We start from the raw sequence: 24,849 nt of genomic DNA on the forward strand, positions 1-24,849 counted from the left end.
CCCCCCCCCCCCCTTCCCCAAGGCAGAGCATCGCACCCTCTCCCCCCCCCCCCCTTCCCCAAGGCAGAGCATCGCACCCTCTCCCCCCCCCCCCTTCCCCAAGGCAGAGCATCGCACCCTCTCTCTCCCCCTTCCCCAAGGCAGAGCATCGCACCCTCTCCCCCCCCCTTCCCCAAGGCAGAGCATCGCACCCTCTCCCCCCCCCTTCCCCAAGGCAGAGCATCGCACCCTCTCCCCCCCCCCCCCTTCCCCAAGGCAGAGCATCGCACCCTCTCCCCCCCCTTCCCCAAGGCAGAGCATCGCACCCTCTCCCCCCCCTTCCCCAAGGCAGAGCATCGCACCCTCTCCCCCCCCTTCCCCAAGGCAGAGCATCGCACCCTCTCTCTCCCCCCTTCCCACAGGCAGAGCATCGCACCCTCTCTCTCCCCCTTCCCACAGGCAGAGCATCGCACCCTCTCTCTCCCCCTTCCCACAGGCAGAGCATCACACCCTCTCTTCCCACGGTCAGAGCATCGCACCTACTGCTGCACACTATTGCACCCAGAGACGGTGACCTACAGTCCCTTTTTTATTTCCCCCTGAGGCTCATACATGATAAGCTCCATCAGATATTACCTCCTGTTATATCACACCCAGGGCTGGAAACAGCAGAAGCAGGGAAGAGGGGAAACATCCTGCTACTTGTACGGCAAACTGTGCACTGACTGGCTGCCGGGAACTACAGGCTCCTCCCACACAAGAGGCCAGTCACATGGGCGTGACGTCAGCAGAGGTCCTTCTGGCCACTGGGATCTAGACTCTACCCTGACTGTACAGTCATCCTCCGGGGCCGCCACACCCGCTCAGGTGTCCGGACGGGCGCGCTCCCGCTCTGTGCTGCAGGTAGCGGCTCGGGGACGCGCAGCCCCTCTCACCATCCACCGCACAGGACTGCGGCCAGACAGACCCCTCCGCAGGACAGACCCCTCCGCAGGACAGACCCCTCCGCAGGACAGACCCCTCCGCAGGACGCCATGGCTTTGGCGGAACTTTACACACAGGTAAGGTCCCTGCTGCTAGAGACTTCTTCTCTGTCTTCCCGTGTCTTGTCCTCCAAGGGGCAGTGTCCTGTGTGCAGGGCCTGATCCTGTACAGCCGGTGTCCATAGCCCCATATATACTGACAGTCTGGAGTGAATATTTCATTATGAGCTTTGTACAGTGCTATAGAAGATGTAGGCGCTATATAAGTGTGGTTAATACTGAGGGCTATGCAGATTCCCATCAGTAGTATACATAATTACTCACAGACACCTCTGTATAGGGGGGGCACTCATATCCCCCCCTTATGTGAAGTTCCAGGTATTCCCCTTATTGGAGACATGTTATGTGCCATCTGCAGACTGTTAGGCACTGCCCTCAGCGATGCCACTACATCCAGTGTTGCTGGGCACCAGGGAACGACAATATACTTTTTAGGGCTAACATATAGTTTTATAGAAGGGGGATATGAGGGTCTCCCTCGCTGCACATCGCTGATCTCCCACCACACACAGGCATTGGACGCCTCGGCCATATAAGAGGAGTCCCCACCAGAGAGATATCACGTCCCTGCAGGATTCTTCCCACAGCTCCTCCATAACTGCAGCGTTAAAAAGAAATAAACTATCAAATAAAGTATTAATCTTCACTCCAGGGGCCATCTTACAATATAGTTGGCCAAAAGAGATTTTTGGATGCCCTAAAAGACAGATTTTTCCCATTTTTGTGACACAAGCAGGAATCATAGGCGCCGACCACAGGCATCTCCTCGGAGAACGTGGACCGCTGTGTTGGATCTCAGTCATTGCACTATTTGGGAAGTCCTATAATGCCATAGACTGATGTGCCCCCTATAACTGTACCCTGAGAACAAGGCAAAGGTTTCCATAGGTGTTCATGAAATATTTCCTATTGTTTTATTCCTATGCAAACTATGCATCTCTGTGCTAACAGACAGGAGATAAGTTCAGTAAGTTCTGAGTGCTGCCATTCTGCAGTTATACTTTGCTTTGTTCCTTACTTTATGCTACTGTACATTTCCTGGATTGGATAGAAGCAGATACATAGGGGTATGGCTGCGGAGCCGACTACACAGGGTTTGTTTGTTGTCTGTTACTATGGAGATGCATAGGAAGTATAGAAACAAATTGTGGGGCCAAAGATGCAGTTTGGATTCCAAAAACAAACTGTGTTTCACTCCCCCTCCCCAGGTCCAACGCTGAGTTTCTGCTGCTGCCCTGCTGTCTGTTATTGTCTGGGGTGTTGGTGTCATGTCCACAGAGCAGCAGCCAATAACTGAGCTCAGTTGACTGTATGAACTGCAGATTGTCTGCAAGGCGGCCTATGTGACATCAGCACAGCAGACAATAACAGACACCGGGCCAGCAATGGAGAATCAGTGCTGGACCTGGGGAGGGGAAGTAAATAACACTGTTTAATCAAACTGTAGCCAGAGGACAAGGGTTTTCCAAAACCAGAACATCCCTTTAAATCTTAAGTGATATAAGAAAATCTCCAGAATTGCATAATGCCCGTACTGGCCTCCATACACCATATTCTGCTTGATGTTTAGCAAACTGCAGAGACAAATGATTGAATAGTAGGATTTCCTAATGACTAAATATAATGGGATATTCAGACATACAAATCAGCCATTACTTGCCCATAATAACCAATGAGATCACTTAGCAGGGCACACAACCTGGCATAGCTGCACCACAGGCCAGACCAAGCTGGCAAGTGTCTGGTTTTTCACTCTATGTCAGAAAACTGGTGTAGGTCCTCCATAAAGTGCCTGTAACGCCTGCCTGGATCAACAGACTCAGATGGGATGTAATGGACAGACTAGAGGGAAGCCACTCACCAAGCAGGACCCCCAGAACCCTGAAACCCTTTAACCCCTATACAGGGATTTGGAATTACACAGGGCCCTGGAGATCACTACCTGTGGAAGGCTGCAGTCCGATGAGAGTAGTCGTCAGGCAGGGTCAAACCAGGAATAGCAGAACAGGGACAGAATCGGCAGACAAGGACGTAATCAGAAATTGTAGCAGAGGTCAAATCCGGATCGGGCAATGAGGTACAAAAACAGCAGGCAGAAGGGTAGTCAGAAAACATGCAGAAGTCAGCACACAGGAATCACAAAACAGAATAGGGTGGATCAGGAGCCAGGAAATCAGAACTATCTCTGGCAGAGGTGAGCAGACAGGAGGGGAGCTAAGAAGGGTGTGGTGTCTTCCCAGTGGCTGTAGCTGAACGCTGGCATCTTCAGCTGGAAGACACATGCCACCCACAGTCACCCAGTGGTACTGCAGATCCCAAGATAACCCAGCCCCGTGGATGATCGTAGCCTGCACCCACCGGTGCCGCTGGCATCGACTCCTCTCCCATCACCAGCACCATCCACGGCAGGAACACGGCGTCGCCTGGCGATCGGAGCAGAAGTCGCTGGAGCGGACTCCTGTGGTGACGTAACAGTGCCCCAGCGTCTACATATGAAAGACACTTTTCCCACAGTTGACATTATATACATGAGCAGAGTTCTGATGTTCTGTTAATTTTATAGGAATTTTTAAAGGGGTTTATCTATCGTCTATCCTTATGTTGCATTGGGGTATATGGGAGTCATAGAGAGGGCCTCTTGCTTCCAGAGCAACACTGTAGTGACACTTCATGTGCCTGGCACGCACTTATACCCTGCAACTATGATGTTGTGTCCAAATGTAATCTCATCAAAGCAAGGAGCAAAAAACGTTCTGACAGCTTAAAGCGCTTCTCAGCTGCCATCCGGTTGTTTCTGCATGTGAAGCGAGCGGTGCTGATGGTGGTGTGACCCCACTCACCTGCCGAGATGCACACGATTTCAATAAGACGAATGCACAATACATACCAATTGTCAATGCTTAACTACTAATGTGTGCGATCGTAATGATATCAACACTGCTCACATCCGATGTGGCGCTGAATAACCTCTGTCCCTATTGCACGTGCTTAGGGACAGTAGGGGGTGAGCGCCATTGGGGACAGGTACTGCTTTGAACGATGACAGTTCATGAAAAACATTACAGAATAAGTGGGTGCTTCATAACCAGCGGGGAAAAAACTCATGTAATATATGTAATGAATCAGAAATGTAATGAGTTGGTAATTTTGTGTCTTAAAAGGGTTGTCCCCTGTCAGAAAAATTCCCCCACCTCTCTTGTTTGTCTGCAGCGTTGACATCACATTAAACTGTGATATATCTTTGGTATTAATTTCACAACCTTTTCAAGACAGTTTTTAAGAGAAAAAACAAACAGTGAATTAAATTGGCCTTTTAATATTTCTTGCTGTACATATCCAGTGGAGCAGGGACGTTTGTTAACACATTATTTATGTTATAAATACAACCTCATTACTACCGTGTTCCTCCGAAAATAAGACAGGGTTTTATATTATTTTTTGTTTCGAAAAATGGGCTAGGGCTTATTTTCAGGGGATGTTTTATTTTTTTGTTCCATGAACAACAATCCACATTTATTCTTGAACAGAAAAAATAATATTTATTCAAATCTAGTCATATTACATTTCGACCATCAACATAACTATCCAAACCCTGTAAGGCTAGTTTCACACTTGCGTTCAGCGCATTCCGTCACTATGGAGAATAGCGCAGTCCGTTAACGCACTGCAATATTCTCCATAGACTTGTATGGACGACGCACTGTAACGCAAGTGTCTGCGTTGCATCCGCTGGACGACGCAGCGTCGTTATTTTGACGCAGCGTCGGGTGGATGGAACGCAGCATGTAACGTTTTTCTGCGCTTGGTGGAGTGTCAAAAAAACGCAACCTGCAGGAATCCGTTAGGCGTTCGTTGTTTTTATAATGGATGCCTATGGTGGCGGATTCCGTTAGAATGCGTCATTTGACAGATTCTGTTAACGCAGCTGTCTTTACACAACTGCGCATGCTCAGATGTGTAAAGTCAAGGAAAAAAAAACTACAACGGATTGCGTTATTTTGTACGATCTGTAGCATGCGTTGTGCCACTATATGCAACGCATCCGTTGCATGCGTCACACAACACAATGCTACGGATCTCGTCCAACGCAAGTGTGAAACTAGCCTTACACGTGTGTGTGTGTGTGTGTGTGTGTGTGTGTGTGTCTCTGTCTATTATCTATCTATCTATCTATGCACCTATCTAGCTATCTATCTAGCTATCCTTCTATCTATATATTTATACTAGAAGGTGGCCCGATTCTACGCATCGGGTATTCTAGAATTTACATATTGTGTAGTTAATGTATGATTTTTGTTTTATATATATATATATATATGTTGTTGTGTGTAGTTACCAAGTGTTTGTGTAGGGCACTGTACATGTTCTGGGTGTTGTCTGGGTGTGACGGGGGTGAGAGCGGTGTTGTATGTGTGTTGCGTTGTTTGTGGAGCGCTGTGTGTCTGTAGCGTTGTGTGTGTGTGTGTTGCGCGGTTTGTGTGGGTGTGGTGTGTTTTGGGGGGAGGTATGTTTTGTGCAATGTGTGTGTGTTGCGTGGTATGTGCGTATATTTATGTATGCCGCGGTGTTTGTGTGTTGGGTGTTGTGTGTGTGCAGCGTTGTCTGTGTGTGTGGGTGTCTGTGTAGGGCGGTGTTTGTGGTTCCCAGTGTGTGTATGTGGTGTGTTGTGTGTGTGTGTGTGTTGGGGGGAGGTGTGCACCTCCCATCGTGCTCCATCCCCCATGCTGCGCACCCCCCATCGTGCTCCATCCGCCATGCTGCGCACCCCCCATCGTGCTCCATCCCCCATGCTGTGCACACCCCATCGTGCTCCATCCCCCATGCTGCGCACTCCCCATCGTGCTCCATCCCCCATGCTGCGCACTCCCCATCGTGCTCCATCCCCCATGCTGCGCACTCCCAAACGTTCTCCATCCGCCATGCTGCGCACTCCCAAACGTGCTCCATCCCCCATGCTGCGCACTCCCCATCGTGCTCCATCCCCCATGCTGCGCACCCCCCATCGTGCTCCATCCGCCATGCTGCACCAGCATCAGCCTCTCTGCCCCCAGCATCAGCCTCTCTGCCCCCAGCATCAGCCTTTCTGCCCCCAGTATCAGCCTTTCTGCCCCCAGTATCAGCCTTTCTCCTCCCAGCATCAGCCTTTCTCCTCCCAGCATCAGCCTTTCTCCTCCCAGCATCAGCCTTTCTCCTCCCAGCATCAGCCTCTCTCCTCCCAGCATCAGCCTCTCTCCTCCCAGCATCAGCCTCTCTCCTCCCAGCATCAGCCTCTCTCCTCCCAGCATCAGCCTCTCTCCTCCCAGCATCAGCCTCTCTCCTCCCAGCATCAGCCTCTCTCCTCCCAGCATCAGCCTCTCTCCTCCCAGCATCAGCCTCTCTCCTCCCAGCATCAGCCTCTCTCCTCCCAGCATCAGCCTCTCTCCTCCCAGCATCAGCCTCTCTCCTCCCAGCATCAGCCTCTCTCCTCCCAGCATCAGCCTCTCTCCTCCCAGCATCAGCCTCTCTCCTCCCAGCATCAGCCTCTCTCCTCCCAGCATCAGCCTCTCTCCTCCCAGCATCAGCCTCTCTCCTCCCAGCATCAGCCTCTCTCCTCCCAGCATCAGCCTCTCTCCTCCCAGCATCAGCCTCTCTCCTCCCAGCATCAGCCTCTCTCCTCCCAGCATCAGCCTCTCTCCTCCCAGCATCAGCCTCTCTCCTCCCAGCATCAGCCTCTCTCCTCCCAGCATCAGCCTCTCTCCTCCCAGCATCAGCCTCTCTCCTCCCAGCATCAGCCTCTCTCCTCCCAGCATCAGCCTCTCTCCTCCCAGCATCAGCCTCTCTGTCCCCAGCATCAGCCTCTCTGTCCCCAGCATCAGCCTCTCTCCTCCCAGCCTCAGCCTCCCTCAGCATCAGCCTCTCTTCTCTCAGCCTCCCCCCTCCCAGCCTCCCTCCTCCCAGCCTCCCCCAGCATCAGCCTCTCTCCTCCCAGCCTCCCCCTCCCAGCCTCCCCCAGCATCAGCCTCCCCCAGCATCAGCCTCTCTCCTTCCAGCCTCCCCCAGCATCAGCCTCCCCCAGCATCAGCCTCTCTCCTTCCAGCCTCCCCCAGCATCAGCCTCCCCCAGCATCAGCCTCCGCCTCCCAGCCTCCCTCCTCCCAACCTCCCCCAGCATCAGCCTCCCCCTCCCAGCCTCCCCCAGCATCAGCCTCCCCCAGCATCAGCCTCTCTCCTTCCAGCCTCCCCCAGCATCAGCCTCCCCCAGCATCAGCCTCCGCCTCCCAGCCTCCCCCAGCATCAGCCTCCGCCTCCCAGCCTCCCCCAGCATCAGCCTCCGCCTCCCAGCCTCCCCCAGCATCAGCCTCTCTCCTCCCAGCCTCCCCCAGCATCAGTCTCTTTCCTCCCAGCCTCCTCCAGCATCAGCCTCTCTCCTCCCAGCCTCCCCTAGCATCAGCCTCCCCCTCCCAGCCTCCCCCAGCATCAGCCTCCCCCAGCATCAGCTTCTCTCCTTCCAGCCTCCCCCAGCATCAGCCTCCCCCATAATCAGCCTCTCTCATCCCAGCCACCCCCAGCATCAGCCTCACCCAGCATCAGCCTCTCTCCTCCCAGCCTCCCCCAGCATCAGCCTCCCCCAGCATCAGCCTACACCCTCCCAGCCTCCCCCAACATCAGCCTCCCCCAGCATCAGCCTCTCTCCTTCCAGCCTCCCCCAGCATCAGCCTCCCCCAGCATCAGCCTCTCTCATCCCAGCCACCCCCAGCATCAGCCTCCCCCAGCATCAGCCTCTCTCCTCCCAGCCTCCCCCAGCATCAGCCTCCCCCAGCATCAGCCTACACCCTCCCAGCCTCCCCCAACATCAGCCTCCCCCAGCATCAGCCTCCCCCTCCCAGCTTTCCCCAGGATCAGCCTCTCTCATCCCAGCCTCCTCCAGCACGCCTTGCTCCTCTGCCGACACTCACAGATCCGATCGCATACACTCACACACACACTCACCCACCCGATCGCATACACTCACACCCACCCAATCGCATACACTCACACACACCCGATCGCATACACTCACACACACCCGATCGCATACACTCACACACACACTGACGATATTGCACATACGCGCTCACACTCACAACATCCGGAGATACCACATGCTTCTGGCCATGTGATCCTCCGGCAGGTCCTGGAAGCTCACAGCACAGTATCGCGGCCGAGAAGCAAGCGATATCTCCGGATGCTGTGAGTGTGTGGATGCGATGTGATGTGTGTGTGAGGTGTGTGTGAGAGTGAGTGTGATCTGATGTGTGTGTGTGTATGTATGTGTCTGTTGTTATGTGTGTGCGTGTGGATGTTCCGCCGCTGCAGGACCTTGATGCGCTGGTAACTATGCTACCATGGTTACCAGCGCATCACATCCCCCACTCGCACGAGAGCCCACACCAGCATACGGCGGCAAACCCCAGCAACGCGAGGGTTTGTGTCGGCTGGGTTGGCGGCGTACGCTGATGTGGGCTCCCGGGGGTACAGTACTCACCTGGGAGTCGTGTCTCCGTGTCAGTTCGGGGGATGAGTGCGGGGAGCGGGGCCAGAGCTAGCGTGCATTGCGTGAGGGGGGCAGGGCGTGGCCGAGTTGCCAATACGTGCAGGGTGCCGGGGTGAGAGGCCAATCCATGTGGGGGGCGGAGCCTGTGCGAGCGGCCGGCCAATCCGTGTGGAGGGGGAGCCAGGGCGAGTGACCAATCCGTGCGGGGGGGCGGGGCCATAGCGAGGCCAGCGGCCAATCCGTTTTGTGTCACCGTAAGGACACAATTTTGGAGCAAGACAGACAGACAGAATAAGGCAATTATATATATAGATATCCATTATCTATTATTTATCTTTCTATCTAAAATCTATCTCTTATCCATCCATCCCTCCATCCATCCACACAGACACACTGTACATACATAACCAGCCCGTCTCTTCTTCAGCTTTAGATTCCTGCAATGGACCTTTGGTCACATGATGTGATGTCATACAGGTCCTCTTGCAGTGTTATCATCAGTATATAAACCCTGGGGTCCCTAGTAATATGGGGGACCTGTGAAATTTCCCAGTTTCCTCTACCTTCCCCCTAATGCCAGTCCTCCACACCAGCCTGTTTCCTGTTCAGTTCCTTTAGACTTCTGCAATTAAGAGACATTTGGTCACATGACTGAATTCATCAAAGGTCCTTAAAGAATATGAACTTCGGAATACAACAGCTGGGGTACCAAAGAGAGTGGGGGCCCTGAGAAATTGCGCAGTTTGATTCCCCCCTAACGCTGGCCCTGACTGTAACTAGGGCTTATTTTTGAGTAGCGCTTATATTTCAAGTGTACGCCAAAAACCTGTAAATTCATGGTAGGTCTTATTTTCAGGGAAACACTGTAAAAAGTAGTGGTGGACAAGTGTGCTCAGTACTGAATCAAGCATCAGGGTGCTTGTGTTCTAGAAGTGCTCGGCTGAGTATTGCGCGTGCTCAGATATGTCGTTTATGAAACAACGATCACAATGCACAGGCTCGCTTCAGTGAATGATGTGTGCAGGCACCCCAGTGAGAGTAAGGCGCCGCTCACATCAGCGGTATTTTGCCGGAAAGCAGGATTCGGCATAAATGCATTTCAGTTCCATTCATTTACAATGGAAGTGCGGCAATATGCGGTTGTGTATGACGCACGCAACCGCATGTGACCGCATCTTGCCGCGCTTCCATTGTAAATGAATGGAACTGAAACACATTTGTGCCGGATCCTGCTTTCCGGCAAAATACCGCTGATGTGAGGGGCGCGTTACTTGCAGTCTCTGAATGGCTCTCACTGGGGATAAAACAACTTTTTAGGATGTAATGACCCAAAAAAAACTCATCCTCTCTCCCCTGGAAATGCTCTGTTTATGGCTGGCTGTATGTGGCCGGAGAGACAAACTGCCCAATCATTGACTTCCATTATACTCATTACTCATATTGAGCCCGTCCGAGTGTCTGACCAGCTCTGCTCGAGTAACGCGCACTAGAGCATTGTAGAGTTCATGTGAAGCCCCACAAGTATTGTGTCGGTGCATTACCTTCAGGGACTCCACTGGATCAGTCTGGTCACAGGTAGGAAACCTTCTTTTAGGATTGTCGTGACGCCACTCTCAGAATTGCGGCCAGTGGGGACCGCCACTGCAGATTGAGGGACGCCTGGGGCTGATGGTGGGTGCAGTCAGTTGTAATAGCCTCCTGAGAGTGAGGCAAGCCCCAGGGCCCTGTGTAGGTGTGTAGAACCACAAGGCGCAGAATAACTCCACACAAGCAGAATGTCTTTCAGGGGTTTTACTCACAGAAGGTGGCAGAGTGAGTAACCCGGGCGTAGCTGGGATGAACCAGGCTGGAACCAGGTATCCTTCAGGCTGACTGATGAGGGTGGCTACCGACTCGCCTTCCTTAGCCCTTCTGTGGTTTGTGGTAACCCCGACTTTTAGTCCCTATGGGGGTCACCCAGGGAAGTAACTGCTCCCCTCGTTTGTTTGCCGTTTGCTTGTCGCCTGGACCAGATCACTCCAGCTGCTTGCCTCCTGTGAACTATGGGCCCTAACTGTGGCTACGTGGCTGCGGCCTTTGTGGTGTTGTGGCGTGGGCTTTGAGGGCCCCACACCGGCAGGTTTAGCAAGGAAAGGTGGATCTATCCCCGCTCCGGGATCTGCCGCCCGTTTGGGCCTGGTACTCCCTGACAGTCTCCGTACTTTCCACTACGCGGCTCTCTCTCCAGCTGTGTGTGGGGTTCGGGCAGCACTCCCAGGTGACCGTTCTCCCCCGTCGGTAGTCACTGCGCGGACGCTGTTAGACTGCAACAGCTCCAGGGGCTGCTTCTGCTCTCCCTGAGCTGCACACTAAAACCGGCTCACTTGAGGGACCTGCACTGCTGCTCCTGTCTCAGCTCCACTTCATGCTCCTCACTCCTCCACACTCTGCTTCAGACTGTTCTCCTCCTTCTCCCTCTTGTGCCTGCCTACGCCACCTAGCAACCAGGCTCTCCACCACACCCCTTGAGTGGAGATGGAGGCTTCGCCCCCTCCACTCTTCCAGTGGAGGTGAAGGCTTTGCCCCCTCCTGGGATCCCCAGGGGTCCTCTCAAAGGTACATGTGTGAGACCTGATCACTATGCGCCTGTGTAGTCACACCTCGGTCAGCCTTCTGGATTACCTGTATTGTACTGTCCCCAGCATGGGTGCAGTACTCAGTGGTGCCTGACCAGGTCAGGGGCGCCACATTCCCCCTTAGTTATCACCAGCACGTCCTCGGGCTGCAAGACAACATTTTAAAATGCATAAAACATTAAAACATGGTAAAACTTTTTTAAAACCACCAGGTACCATACATCACCACCCTCCACCCACAAGTCCGTTAACCCACCCAAAACCCTTTCAGGAGGCAGGTCACCGGTTTCTTTTGGTAACCAGGTCTGGGCCATCCGTTTCCCCAGACCTTTCCTCCAGTCTTCCTCTCCCGTTGGCCGCGCCTTCAGCCACTTCTGGCAGGATGTAGAGGCGGCTTTCATGGGCTGGTGGTCTTCAGGGCATACCTGGCCTGGTGGAGCCGCGCCTTCAGCCTCTTCTGGCAGGATGCAGAGGCGGCCTCCACAGTTGGTGCTGACCAGGTACCCTCTTTGTGGTGGAGAGCCAGGCCCCATAAACAGGCATGCTCCCTGGTTGCAGGCGAGCCAAGGCCCCATAAACAGACGTGCTCCCTGGTTGCAGGCGAGCCAAGCCCCTAAACAGGCTGGCTCTGGTGGTGGTACCTCTGGGGTAACTATTTACACTGCGAGAGTTTGTGGCTATAGCCAGTTCATAGCCTTAAGGTTCATGGGTTTCTCACATTAGTTCATGTGGGCACATGCTTAAACTTATAAACGTTGCAAACTGGTCAAAACTGTAACTTGCTGTACTTTACTTTATGCAGATTCCTCCTCACCAGGGCTTGGGCCTGTAGGGCTGCGGCACCTGTTGCTTTCTCCATCTCTGTCATCATCTGTTTCTTTTTCTGTATCTGTTTCTTTTTCTGTTGAGACAGCAGGTTCACTATAGGGATTTCTGGGACATGGTGTAACATCCAATGCATACCATCCTCTTTCTCCTTGGTGCATGGTGAATTCCACTGTATCTCCCATCTGTAAGTTCCTTCCTGGATGTCCTCTGGGCAAATGGGCTCTAACGTCTCTTCTATTCACAAAGATGCCTTCTTTCATACCAGGAGCTACTATGAAACCATATCCACTTTTCAAGCTGAAGTCTTCCACAACTCCCCGACAAAGTGGGCCTCTGACCTGGGATTTGGCCCTTCTCAGGAACCGTTTCTCTTCCAAGTCTCTGGCCATGACTTCGTTTTTCTGCTCTGGAGACTGCGGTGCAGGGGAAAACTTTGTTCTGCTACGGCGCCGTGTCCTACGGGCTGGATTCCGCTGGGTTGCTGCTTCACTGCTTGCAGGCTCCCAGGTGAGGTTTCTGGACAAATCTTCCTCTTCATCCCAGCGGGAGTATGGCAACATCTCTGGCTCTGGGCATGGATCCACTGCTGATGGCTCCGGGGTCAGCTTCTCAGCTTCCAGGCCTCCTCTCCCCCTTAGTTCTTCTGAGCACTCCTGTTGTGGCAGCGCCGGGGATGGGTGGTCATCAGCAGGCCCGGGCGGGGGACTCTTTGGCGTGGATATTGCCGGAATCCTCCTGGGGGTGTGCGGAGGGAGCAGATACCGGTCCACCATCTCCTGTGGGAACTGGGCCTCTAGATCAGCCTTCAGCTTCCAGTATGCGGGGTCCTCTCCTATCAGGGACTTCCTAGCAGGGACTTCCTTAGACTGGGGAGCGGTGTCTGCTCTGGCCTTGCGGGCCGGGGTAAACAGAGGTACATTCTTGTCTTGGCGGGCCGCGCCCTGCATGGCGGCGGCCTGGTCTTGGCGGGCCGCGCCTGACATGGCGGCGGCCTGGTCTTGGCGGGCCGCGCCTGACATGGCGGCGGCCTGGTCTTGGCGGGCCGCGCCTGACATGGCGGCGGCCTGGTCTTGGCGGGCCGCGCCTGACATGGCGGCGGCCTGGTCTTGGCGGGCCGCGCCTGACATGGCGGCGGCCTGGTCTTGGCGGGGCGTGCCGGGCATGGCGGCGGCCTGGATCAGCGTCGCTGTGTCAATCGGGGTCGCAGCTGGAGTCTTAGCGGGCATCGCTACTGTGGCCGGTTCTTGGCGGGCCGAGCAGGGCATCGCTGCGGCGGCCTGGATTGGCGTCGCAGTCGCGATGGGATCTATGCAGGCTGGGCTGGGCGTCGCTGCAACGATCTGGGCTTGGCGGGCCGCACCTGGCGTGGCTGCGGCCTGATTCAGCACCTCACTTGCGGAGTGGACGAGGGTCGCGGTGGCAGCCGGATCTTTGCGGGCCGGGCAGGGCATCGCTGCGGCGGCCTGGGCTTGGCGGGCCGGGCAGGGCATCGCTGCTGCGGCCTGGTCCAGCGTCGCCGCGCCGGGCGCCTCTTCAGGGACCGCGGGCGTGGCAGCAGGGGTCGGGGCACTCGCGCTGGCAGGGGCAACACTGGACTCACCCATCGGTGGCACCATCGGGGTCTGAGTCGTCGCCGCTCGGTCTGGCACTCGTCGCGTGGCTCTCCCCTCGTAGGCCTGAACCGCTGCAGCCATCTCCAGCAGCTCCATGCGTTCCTCTCTGATCTGCTCTACGATCCGGGTCTCCAGTCGGTCGCAGAACTGGGCAAGTTCCCGATACCACCAGGCAGCGGAGCCTGGCTCTGGGTTTCTGCGTTCAGACGCCATTTCCTCTGCGCCTTCTTCTGCACGATTTCCCAGCAGCGGACTCGTCGCTGCCTCCAGTAGCAGGCTCTTCAGTTTCTGCTCTGCCTCTTCCAGCAGCAGGCTTCTGGCTCCCTTTCTGTCCCGACGTCTCTCAACGCCTCCGCTCTCTTCACTTGCGAGGTCAGGACTCCGCAGGGGATCTCTGGGTAGCCACACCTCTTCGTGGGCGGTAACTTCTCCCAGCGCGGGCTGCTGTTGTTTTTCAGCGCGCTTTTCATGGTGGCAATATGGCGGCGCTTCCAATTTTCCAAGCGGACCGCCCAGGTACATGGTCACCTGTCTGAACAGGTCTAGTCCTTATCCTGTTCGTGACGCCAGATGTGAAGCCCCACAAGTATTGTGTCGGTGCATTACCTTCAGGGACTCCACTGGATCAGTCTGGTCACAGGTAGGAAACCTTCTTTTAGGATTGTCGTGACGCCACTCTCAGAATTGCGGCCAGTGGGGACCGCCACTGCAGATTGAGGGACGCCTGGGGCTGATGGTGGGTGCAGTCAGTTGTAATAGCCTCCTGAGAGTGAGGCAAGCCCCAGGGCCCTGTGTAGGTGTGTAGAACCACAAGGCGCAGAATAACTCCACACAAGCAGAATGTCTTTCAGGGGTTTTACTCACAGAAGGTGGCAGAGTGAGTAACCCGGGCGTAGCTGGGATGAACCAGGCTGGAACCAGGTATCCTTCAGGCTGACTGATGAGGGTGGCTACCAACTCGCCTTCCTTAGCCCTTCTGTGGTTTGTGGTAACCCCGACTTTTAGTCCCTATGGGGGTCACCCAGGGAAGTAACTGCTCCCCTCGTTTGTTTGCCGTTTGCTTGTCGCCTGGACCAGATCACTCCAGCTGCTTGCCTCCTGTGAACTATGGGCCCTAACTGTGGCTGCGGCCTTTGTGGTGTTGTGGCGTGGGCTTTGAGGGCCCCACACCGGCAGGTTTAGCAAGGAAAGGTGGATCTATCCCCGCTCCGGGATCTGCCGCCCGTTTGGGCCTGGTACTCCCTGACAGTCTCCGTACTTTCCACTACGCGGCTCTCTCTCCAGCTGTGTGTGGGGTTCGGGCAGCACTCCCAGGTGACCGTTCTCCCCCGTCGGTAGTCACTGCGCGGACGCTGTTAGACTGCAACAGCTCCAGGGGCTGCTTCTGCTCTCCCTGAGCTGCACACTAAAACCGGCTCACTTGAGGGACCTGCACTGCTGCTCCTGTCTCAGCTCCACTTCATGCTCCTCACTCCTCCACACTCTGCTTCAGACTGTTCTCCTCCTTCTCCCTCTTGTGCCTGCCTACGCCACCTAGCAACCAGGCTCTCCACCACACCCCTTGAGTGGAGATGGAGGCTTCGCCCCCTCCACTCTTCCAGTGGAGGTGAAGGCTTTGCCCCCTCCTGGGATCCCCAGGGGTCCTCTCAAAGGTACATGTGTGAGACCTGATCACTATGCGCCTGTGTAGTCACACCTCGGTCAGCCTTCTGGATTACCTGTATTGTACTGTCCCCAGCATGGGTGCAGTACTCAGTGGTGCCTGACCAGGTCAGGGGCGCCACATTCACTCTTCATTTTAAGCGCCAAGCTTTGTACTGCTCTCCCATCACTAGTAATATTTTATCAGACTCCCCTTTCCCCTGTACCCACAGTAATATCTGCTTAAAAATAGTTTTTTTCAAAAGTAATAAAACTAATAAAATGTTTGGTTTGTATTCCTTCTGCTCTAGTGCCCTTTCAATGAGAGATTTATAATGCAGACACAACGGAGCAAAAACTGCTATAGTCTGGTGGTGGATCTGCTACCATGTTTCCCTTAAAATAAGCCCTATCATGATTTTACAGGATTTCTGGAGTATGCTTGAAATTTAAGCCCTACTCCAAAAATAAGCCCTAGTTACAGTAACGGCTGATGTTAGGGGGAGTCAAAACTCACAATTTCTGAGGGTCCCACTCTCTTTGGGACCCCTGCAGTTGTACTTCGAGGTTCAGCTTGTTTAACCCCTTCAGCCCCAGAGCGTTTTCCATTTTTGCGTTTTTGTTTTTTGCCCCCCTTCTTCCGAGAGCCGTAACATTTTTATTTTTCTGTCAATCTTGCCATATGAGGGCTTGTTTTTTTGCGGGATGAGTTGTACTTTTAAATGAAACCGTAAGTTTTACCATATGGTGTACTGGAAAACAGCAAAAAAAATTTCAAGTGTGGAAAAACTGCAAAAAAAGTGTGATCGCACAATAGTTTTTGAGATATTTTATTCACGGTGTTCACTATATGGTAAAACCGATGTATCATTGTGATGCCTGAAGTCTGTGCGAGTTTGTAGACACAAAACGTGTAGTTTTACTTGTATCTAATGGGTTAAAAAAAATTCACAAGTTTGTCCAATAAAAATGGCGCACTTTTTGCGCCATTTTCCGAAACCTGTAGTGTTCTCATTTTTCGGGATCTATGGCTCAGTGATGGCTTATTTTTTGCATCTCGAGCTGACGTTTTTAATGGTACCATTGTTGCGCAGATGCTACATTTTGATCGCTTGTTATTCCATTTTGCGCAAAACTTGCGGCGACCATAAAACGTAATTTTGGCGTTTGGAATTTTTTTGCCGCTACGCCATTTACTGATCAGATTAATTGATTTTATATTTTGATATATCAGGCATTTCTGAACGCGGCGATACCAAATATGTGTATATATATAAATATTTATTATTTTTTTAACCCTTTAATTTTCAATGGGGCGAAAGGGGGGTGATTTGAACTTTTAGGGGTTTTTTATAACTTTTTTTTTTTACTTTTTTTTTATTTTATTAGTTCCCCTAGGGGGCTATAGCGATCAACAATCTGATCGCTCTGCCCTATCTGCTGATCACAGCTATACAGCTGTAAACAGCAGATATGGTCACTTCCTGATTCATTCGGCTCCAGGCCGAGTGAAACTGAAAGTGACTCATGATAGCTAGAGGCGTCATCACATGACCCTGTGCTACCATGGCAACCACTGAAAGTCACGTGATCACGCGCGTGACTTCTGATGGGGGCGGCGGTAAGTAAAAGTAATGGCCGTGCGCATATACATCTCGCTGCCAGACTTTGGCAGCGAGATGTAAGGGGTTAAATGTTGCGAGTGGAAGCGATTACACTCGTAACATGCAGGCACACATGTTAGCTGTTGAAAACAGCTGATATGTGCGCGGATCGCCGCAACCTGCCCGCTGCAGGGGGCGGGGCTTAACCTCACACGCTCCATGACGGATAGATCAAAGGTCTCTTAATTGCACAAGTCTAAAAGAACTGAACAGGAGACAGGCTGGTATGCAGGACTGGCATTAGGGGGATGGGAGAGCAAACTGGGCAATTTCATAAGGCCCCCATTCTCCTAAAGGCCACCGCATTTATATCCTGATGACCGCACTGCAAGAAGACCTATGTGTCACCACATTATGTGACTTGGTTGTCACCATAAAGTCTCCCAATTGCAGGAATCTAAAGCAGAGACAGGCTAGTATGTGTGTGCATTGGGAACAGATGGATAGATATTAGATATAAGAAAAATAGATAAATAGACACACGTGTTACACAAGGGTTTGGAAATTTGTGTTGATGTTCCAATATGATAATATTTGAATAAATGTTGATTTTTTTTGTTCAAGAATAAATGTGGATTGTTGTTCATGGGAAAATATAAGACATCCCCTGAAAATAAGCCCTAACCCACCTTTCGGATGGAAAAATAATATAAAATCCTGTGTTATTTTCAGGAAAATCCGGTATTACTTCCCACTTCTATTTGTATATTTACGAGCGTAATAGTAAAAAGACTGAGTGATACCAATAATTGTGCTACGTCTACATTTCCTGTTTTTTGCCATGATTTATCACAAGAATTGATCATTAAATAATATTTGACCATTATATTATGTCAAAAATCATGGCAAACAAAATTTATAAAAATAACATATGTGAACCCAGCATATGTACTTTTTCCTCCAAATTGCATCTCTAAACCACAATAACATTTAATATTATTAGTTTATCTGGAGGATTGTGTGGGCGCAGGAGCTGTGCATGTAGGATCACTGCTAGAGTTTACCTATGAAAACTAAACCAGATCATATGATAAATGTAGAGGAATAGACACAAGAAACCAAAGTGAACCCTCTGAAATATAATACTCTATTATAAATTGGTCAAAAACTGGTCAAAATAAATACTACTGTGCTGTGTAGAGTGCACACATAAGATACCACTGGGATGTTAAATTGTGAGGGCAAAGAGTGTCGTGTGGCCTTAGGCAATGTGCCCACGGATTTTGCTGTGGAAAACCTGCCCATTTATCTGGATTTTCTAGATAAATCCGCAGGTTTTAGCAAGTATAGACACTCCTCATGTTATCCTATGGGACATGGGGAGTGTCTGTGTCCATGCTGCGGTATGTGCGGCTGCGGAATATACTGCAGATGTCCCGCAGCCGCATGTAAATGCATGTCAATTATTCCTGCGGATTTACCTGCGGAAATCCCAACCCTCCACTATGGAGATAGAGGCCGGGAGTTCCGCAGGTAAGTCGCACGAATGTCCACAGATATTTCGCTGGAATCCGGCAGTAATGTATAGCTGCGGATTCTGGGGAGCTGCTGACCTTCGGACGTACCTGTGTATATATCCGCAGGTACAATGTCCCATGGGCACATAGCCTAAGGGGCCCTTTGCACACTACGACATTGCAAGCCGATGCTGCGATGCCGAGCGCAATAGTCCCCACCCCCGTCGCAGCAGCGATATTACGGTGATAGCTGCCGTAGCAAACATTATCGCTACGGCAGCTTCACATGCACTCACATGCGATGTCGCTCTGGCCGGCAAACCGCCTCCTTCCTAAGGGGGCGGGTCGTGCGGCGTCATAGGGACGTCACACGGCAGGCGGCCAATAGAAGTGGAGGGGCGGAGATGAGCGGGACGTAAACATCCCGCCCACCTCCTTCCTTGCACATAGCCGGCGTAGGACGCAGGTAGGAGATGATCCTCGCTCCTGCGGCTTCATACACAGTGATGTTTGCTGCCGCAGGAACGAGGAACAACATCGTAACATCGGTATTTCCCAAATCATGGGAATGTCCGACGCTACACCGATGATACGATTATGACGCTTTTGTGCTCGTTAATTGTATCAAAAATGCTTTACACACTACGATGTTGACAGCGACGCCGGAAGTCGTTACTTTCGATTTGACCCCACCGACATCGCACCTGTGATGTCGTAGTGTGCAAAGTGCCCCTAAGTCTTTGCCTGGGAAATTAAGGGGGGGACAATCACCCTATACTGCTCCCTACTTGACAGCGGCGGTAGGCACCCTAAAGTTTACGTTGACACATAGAGTTTAGTTGTGGTTGTCATCCTGGTAAAGTAAAATGGTTGGGATAAGAGATACCACTGATCTTGGTTTTTATTCTTTAAATGCTGCAGTCATTAACCACTAAAGCGTTTGACAGAGTGAGGAGTCTTTAAGAATTGTTTGTTGTTTTTAAACAAACAAACATCTATATATATAATTGCCTTATTCTGTCTGTCTGTCTTGCTCCAAAATTGTGTCCTTACGGTGACACAAAGCTGATTGGCCACTGGGCTCGCCATGGCCCCGCCACCCCGCACGGATTGGCCGCTCGCCCAGGCTCCACCCCCACACGGATTGGCCGGCTGCTCGCCTAGGCTCCGCCCCCACACGGATTGGCCTCTCGCCCCGGCACCCTGCAGGCATTGGCAACTCGTCCACGCCCCGCCCCCCTCACGCAATGCACGCTCGCTCTGGCCACGCCCCCCGCACGCATTCTCCGAACCGACCGACACGGAGCCACGACTCCCAGGTGAGTACTGTATCCCCGGGAGCCCACATCAGCGTACGCCGTCAACCCAGCCGACACATACCCTCGCATTGCTGGGGTTGCCGCCGTATGCTGGTGTGGGCTCCCGTGCGAGCGGGGGACGGGATACGCTGGTAACCATGATAGCATAGTTACCAGCGCATCAAGGTCCTGCAGCGGCGGAACATACACACACACACACACACACACGCACGCACACACATCAGATCACACTCACTCTCACACACACCTCACACACACATCACATCGCATCCACACACTCACAACATCCTGGGATATCGCTTGCTTCTCGGCGGCGATACTGTGCAGTGAACTTCCAGGACCTGCCGGAGGATCACATGGCCAGAAGCATGTGGTATCTCCGGATGTTGTGAGTGTGAGCGCGTATGTGCAATATTGTCAATGTGTGTGTGTGTGTGAGTGTATGCGATCGGGTGTGTGTGAGTGTATGCGATCGGGTGTGTGTGTGTGTATGCGATCGGGTGTGTGTGTGTGTGTGTGTATGCGATCGGATCTGTGTCGGCAGAGGAGCACGGCGTGCTGGAGGAGGCTGGGAGGAGAGAGGCTGATCCTGGGAGAGGCTGAGAGAAGAGAGGCTGATGCTGGGGGAGGCTGAGGCTGGGGTAGGCTGGGAGGAGAGAGGCTGATGCTGGGGACAGAAAAGGCTGATGCTGGGGACAGAAAAGGCTGATGCTGGGAGGAGAGAGGCTGATGTTGGGAGGAGAGAGGCTGATGCTGGGAGGAGAGAGGCTGATGCTGGGAGGAGAGAGGCTGATGCTGGGAGGAGAGAGGCTGATGCTGGGAGGAGAGAGGCTGATGCTGGGAGGAGAGAGGCTGATGCTGGGGGAGGCTGAGGCTGGGGTAGGCTGGGAGGAGAGAGGCTGATGCTAGGGACAGAAAAGGCTGATGCTGGGAGGAGAGAGGCTGATGCTGGGAGGAGAGAGGCTGATGCTGGGAGGAGAGAGGCTGATGCTGGGAGAAGAGAGGCTGATGCTGCGGGCAGAGAGGCTGATGCTGCGGGCAGAGAGGCTGATGCTGCGGGCAGAGAGGCTGATGCTGCGGGCAGAGAGGCTGATGCTGCGGGCAGAGAGGCTGATGCTGGTGCAGCATGGGGGATGGAGCACGATGGGGAGTGCGCAGCATGGCAGATGGACCACGTTTGGGAGTGCGCAGCATGGCGGATGGAGCACGTTTGGGAGTGCGCAGCATGGCGGATGGAGCACGTTTGGGAGTGCGCAGCATGGCGGATGGAGCACGTTTGGGAGTGCGCAGTATGGCGGATGGAGCACGTTTGGGAGTGCGCAGCATGGCGGATGGAGCACGTTTGGGAGTGCGCAGCATGGCGGATGGAGCACGTTTGGGAGTGCGCAGCATGGCGGATGGAGCACGTTTGGGAGTGCGCAGCATGGCGGATGGAGCACGTTTGGGAGTGCGCAGCATGGCGGATGGACCACGTTTGGGAGTGCGCAGCATGGCGGATGGAGCACGTTTGGGAGTGCGCAGCATGGCGGATGAAGCACGATGGGGAGTGCGCAGCATGGGGGATGGAGCACGATGTGGGGTGCGCAGCATGGGGGATGGAGCACGATGGGAGGTGCACACCTCCCCCCAACACACACACACACACGCGCACTGCACAACACACACACACACACACTGGGAACCACAAACACCGCCCTACACAGACACCCACACACACAGACAACGCTGCACACACACAACACCCAACACACAAACACCGTGGCACACACAAATATACGCACATGCCGCACAACACACACATTGCACAAAACATACCTCCCCCAAAACACACCACACACACACAAACCGCGCAACACACACACAACGCTACAGACACACAGCGCTCCACAAACAACGCAACACACGCAACACACAAACAACACCGCTCTCACCCCCCGCCACACCCAGACAACACCCAGAACATGTACAGCGCCCTACACAAACACTTGGTAAATACACACAACATCTATATATATAACAAAAATCATACATGAACTACACAATAGGTAAATTCTAGAATACCCGATGCGTAGAATCGGGCCACCTTCTAGTTATTTCATAATAGTATAGTAGTATAAAAACATTTACTCTGATCACCATTGAATCTCCTTATAAAATTAAGTTCATATTATTTATGTACAGCAGGGCATGTGGAATACAAAAAAACCCCAAACTAATCAATTCGTTTTATGTGCCCCAAAAAAAACAGTCCTCATACATTCAAGGAAAATGAAAGTAATGGCTCTACAATAAAACAAAAAAAGAATAACGCTGAGTCCCGGGGACAGGACTTTACGCACACGTTTAGGCTATTTCTGCACGCTGCGGTTTTTGCCGCGTTTTTGCGTGTTTTTTGGGTACAGTTTTGGTCTCAAAACTGCATGAATTTCTTTCCCCAGCAAAGTCTATGACATTTTATTTTTGCTGTCCATACAGTGCCTTTTTTTTTGGCTACATCTCTGTGGTGACCACAAAGATGCAGCATGTCATTTCTTTGGCTATGTGCGCACTTTGGGTTTTTACCTGCGTTTCCGCAGCGTTTTGAACTGCAGCGTTTTAATGCCAAAATGCATGATATTTGTTTTTCAAGCAAAGTCTATGGGAAATATGGCTTTCTTGTGCGCAAAATGCTGTTATAAACGTTGCGTTTTAGTTGCAGGAAATTTGTCAAAATCTCTGCGTTTAAAGAAGCAGCATGTCAATTGTTTTTGCCATTTGAGCTGTGTTTTGATAACATTAGAGTCAATGAGAAGTTTCAAAACGCCTTCTACATCAAAATCCTAGCGTTTTACATGCTTTTTTGACAAAATAAATGCATGCGCTTTTGACATTATATAAAAGGCATGATATGTCCCTTTACACACACACACACACACAGTCCGACAATTACATTTATGAAAATCAATAAATTAACGTTATTTTATACATAAATATAGCACACAGTTATTTTAATAAAATAAGCCATTTTGTGTATGATTTTAATCATGATATTTGTTATCATTTTTTTCATAGTGTTTGAATGTTTAAACTTTATTTAGCATTGTATTTGTAGTCAAAACGCATCTGACTTAAATCAATGAAAAAGCATCTAATTCGCAGTAAAAACGCAATAAAAACGCAAGTGTATTTATAGCGTTTTTGTGGTCAAAACCAAATTTGACAGACAATTTCTGCCAGAGGATGCATTTAGAACTGCAACTACCTCGACACAAAGTGCGCATATAGCCTTTTTGTGTTTTTCGTTGCATTTTTCACCCACTGAATGTAGTGGATAAAAATGCAGCAAAAAAACCACGCAAAAACACATGCTTTTTTATGTGTTTTTCTTGTGGGTACGTTTTTGTGCGTTTTTTGGGGCCAAAAACGCTGCATCTTTGTAGTCAGAAAAAGATGCAGCGTGCAGACATAGCCTAAAGGGTGCTTTACACACTGCAACATCGCTAGCGATAGCACCCGCCCCCATCGTTCATGCGACATTTGTTGATTGCTGCCGTAGCGACCATTATCGCTACGGCAGCGTCACACGCACATACCTTGTCAGCGACGTCGCTGTGACCGCCGAACAATCCCTCCTTCAAGGGGGAGGTGCGTTCAGCGTCATAGCGACGTCACTGCGGCGTCACTAAGCGGCCGGCCAATAGCAGAGGAGGGGAGGAGATGAGCGGCCGGAACATCCCGTCCACCTGCTTCCTTCCTCATTGCTGGTGGACGGCAGGTAAGGAGATGTTCGTCGTTCCTGCGGTGTCACACATAGTGTTGTGTGGTGCCACAAGAACGACGAACAACCTCGCTACTGACCAGACAACGATTTTTGGTAAATGAACGACGTGTTACAGACCAACGATTTTTAACTCTTTTGCAATAGTTTAAGGTCGCTCATAGGTGTCACATGCTGCAATGTCGTTAACAACGCCGGATGTGCGTCACAAACACCGTGACAATATATCGTTAGCGATGTCGCAACGTGTAAAGCACCCTTAAGGCCTCTTTATGCTACTGCCATTTCCCCTACAGAGTGACTGAATAAAACCACCATACTGTTACTTAATAATCACCCCTATGTTAACTTCAATATTACCGCTATATAGTGACCATTGTACACGCAAGTACAGTTGACCATATTATTACAGTACAGATACATCAGGTCACTCATAGGAAATGTCTTTGAATATAAACATTATCTTTTATTTTCTTCTCTGTTTGGCCCAAACCATCATGACTACTCTTTCCATTCACAACTCATCTACACAAAATTTAATACACATACGTACGGTATTTGGCACCTTGATTTTCTAGTATGTTTCCCATCTCTACACAATCTCACAATCCATAATACCATAGACAATACGTTACCACAGATAATAATAATGCTCCCATTGATGTCCCACACAGTAATTCTACCCATCTCATGCTGGATGATAAATTTGGCACATCTTGTGAAACCTTTGTCTAATTTTACACCAACTGTTTCCTTATATTTAGGCCTGTATTCATATTTTTTCACGGATTGAGCAAATGCCCATTATAGTCTATGGTGCTGCCGAAATAACCATGTTTTTTTGCGGACACACTGGATCACGTTCATTTTTGATTTGCGTCTCGGATGCTTATGCGCCCATGGAAATCACAGACAACACACAGGTGCCTTGTGTAATCACTTCGCTGTCCGTTTTTAACATTGTAATGGGGAGGGGAGGCTTTGCAAATTTTTTGGGGGAGGAAGAAAAACTGATAAAACATTTATAGCAAAAACTCTGATCCAGCACACGACACATGAATGACGCCTTAGGCTAGGTTCACATTTCCGTTGTTTTAAATCCGTCAGGTCCGTCATCAACGGATCAGTCGTTTTTTAGATGTCAACTGATGCAACGGATGTGTTTTTCACAGGATTCCTTTCACAGGAATCCTGTGAAAAAACTGATCTGTTGCTTCCGTTGCATCTGCTGTGCGTCCGTTTTTTTACGGATCAGTCATGATCCGTTTGTGTTTGGGAGAGCCCAGTGGGTGTGCTAAACATGCTGGGCATGCTCAGTAGAGCATGACGGAATCCAGAGCTCGATTCCGTCATAAGACGGATTACGACGGAATCCAGCACCATAGACATACATTACAAGCTTGACTGATGGTGACGAATTC

General features: G+C 51.5%; 1 protein-coding gene across 1 annotated transcript in view; it reads left to right on the forward strand.

The window, feature by feature from the left end:
• The first annotated feature begins 775 nt into the window (after nt 1–775).
• MYO5C (myosin VC) overlaps nt 776–24,849 on the forward strand; it is a 296,937-nt gene continuing 272,863 nt past the window's right edge. Inside the window, exon 1 of the mRNA XM_075345779.1 lies at nt 776–1,040. Coding sequence (XP_075201894.1) covers nt 1,014–1,040 — 27 coding nt within the window. The 5' untranslated portion in view covers nt 776–1,013. The remainder of the gene's footprint in view (nt 1,041–24,849) is intronic.

Source organism: Anomaloglossus baeobatrachus, chromosome 4 (genome assembly GCF_048569485.1).
Source record: "Anomaloglossus baeobatrachus isolate aAnoBae1 chromosome 4, aAnoBae1.hap1, whole genome shotgun sequence".
Classification (NCBI taxonomy): Eukaryota; Metazoa; Chordata; class Amphibia; order Anura; family Aromobatidae; genus Anomaloglossus; species Anomaloglossus baeobatrachus.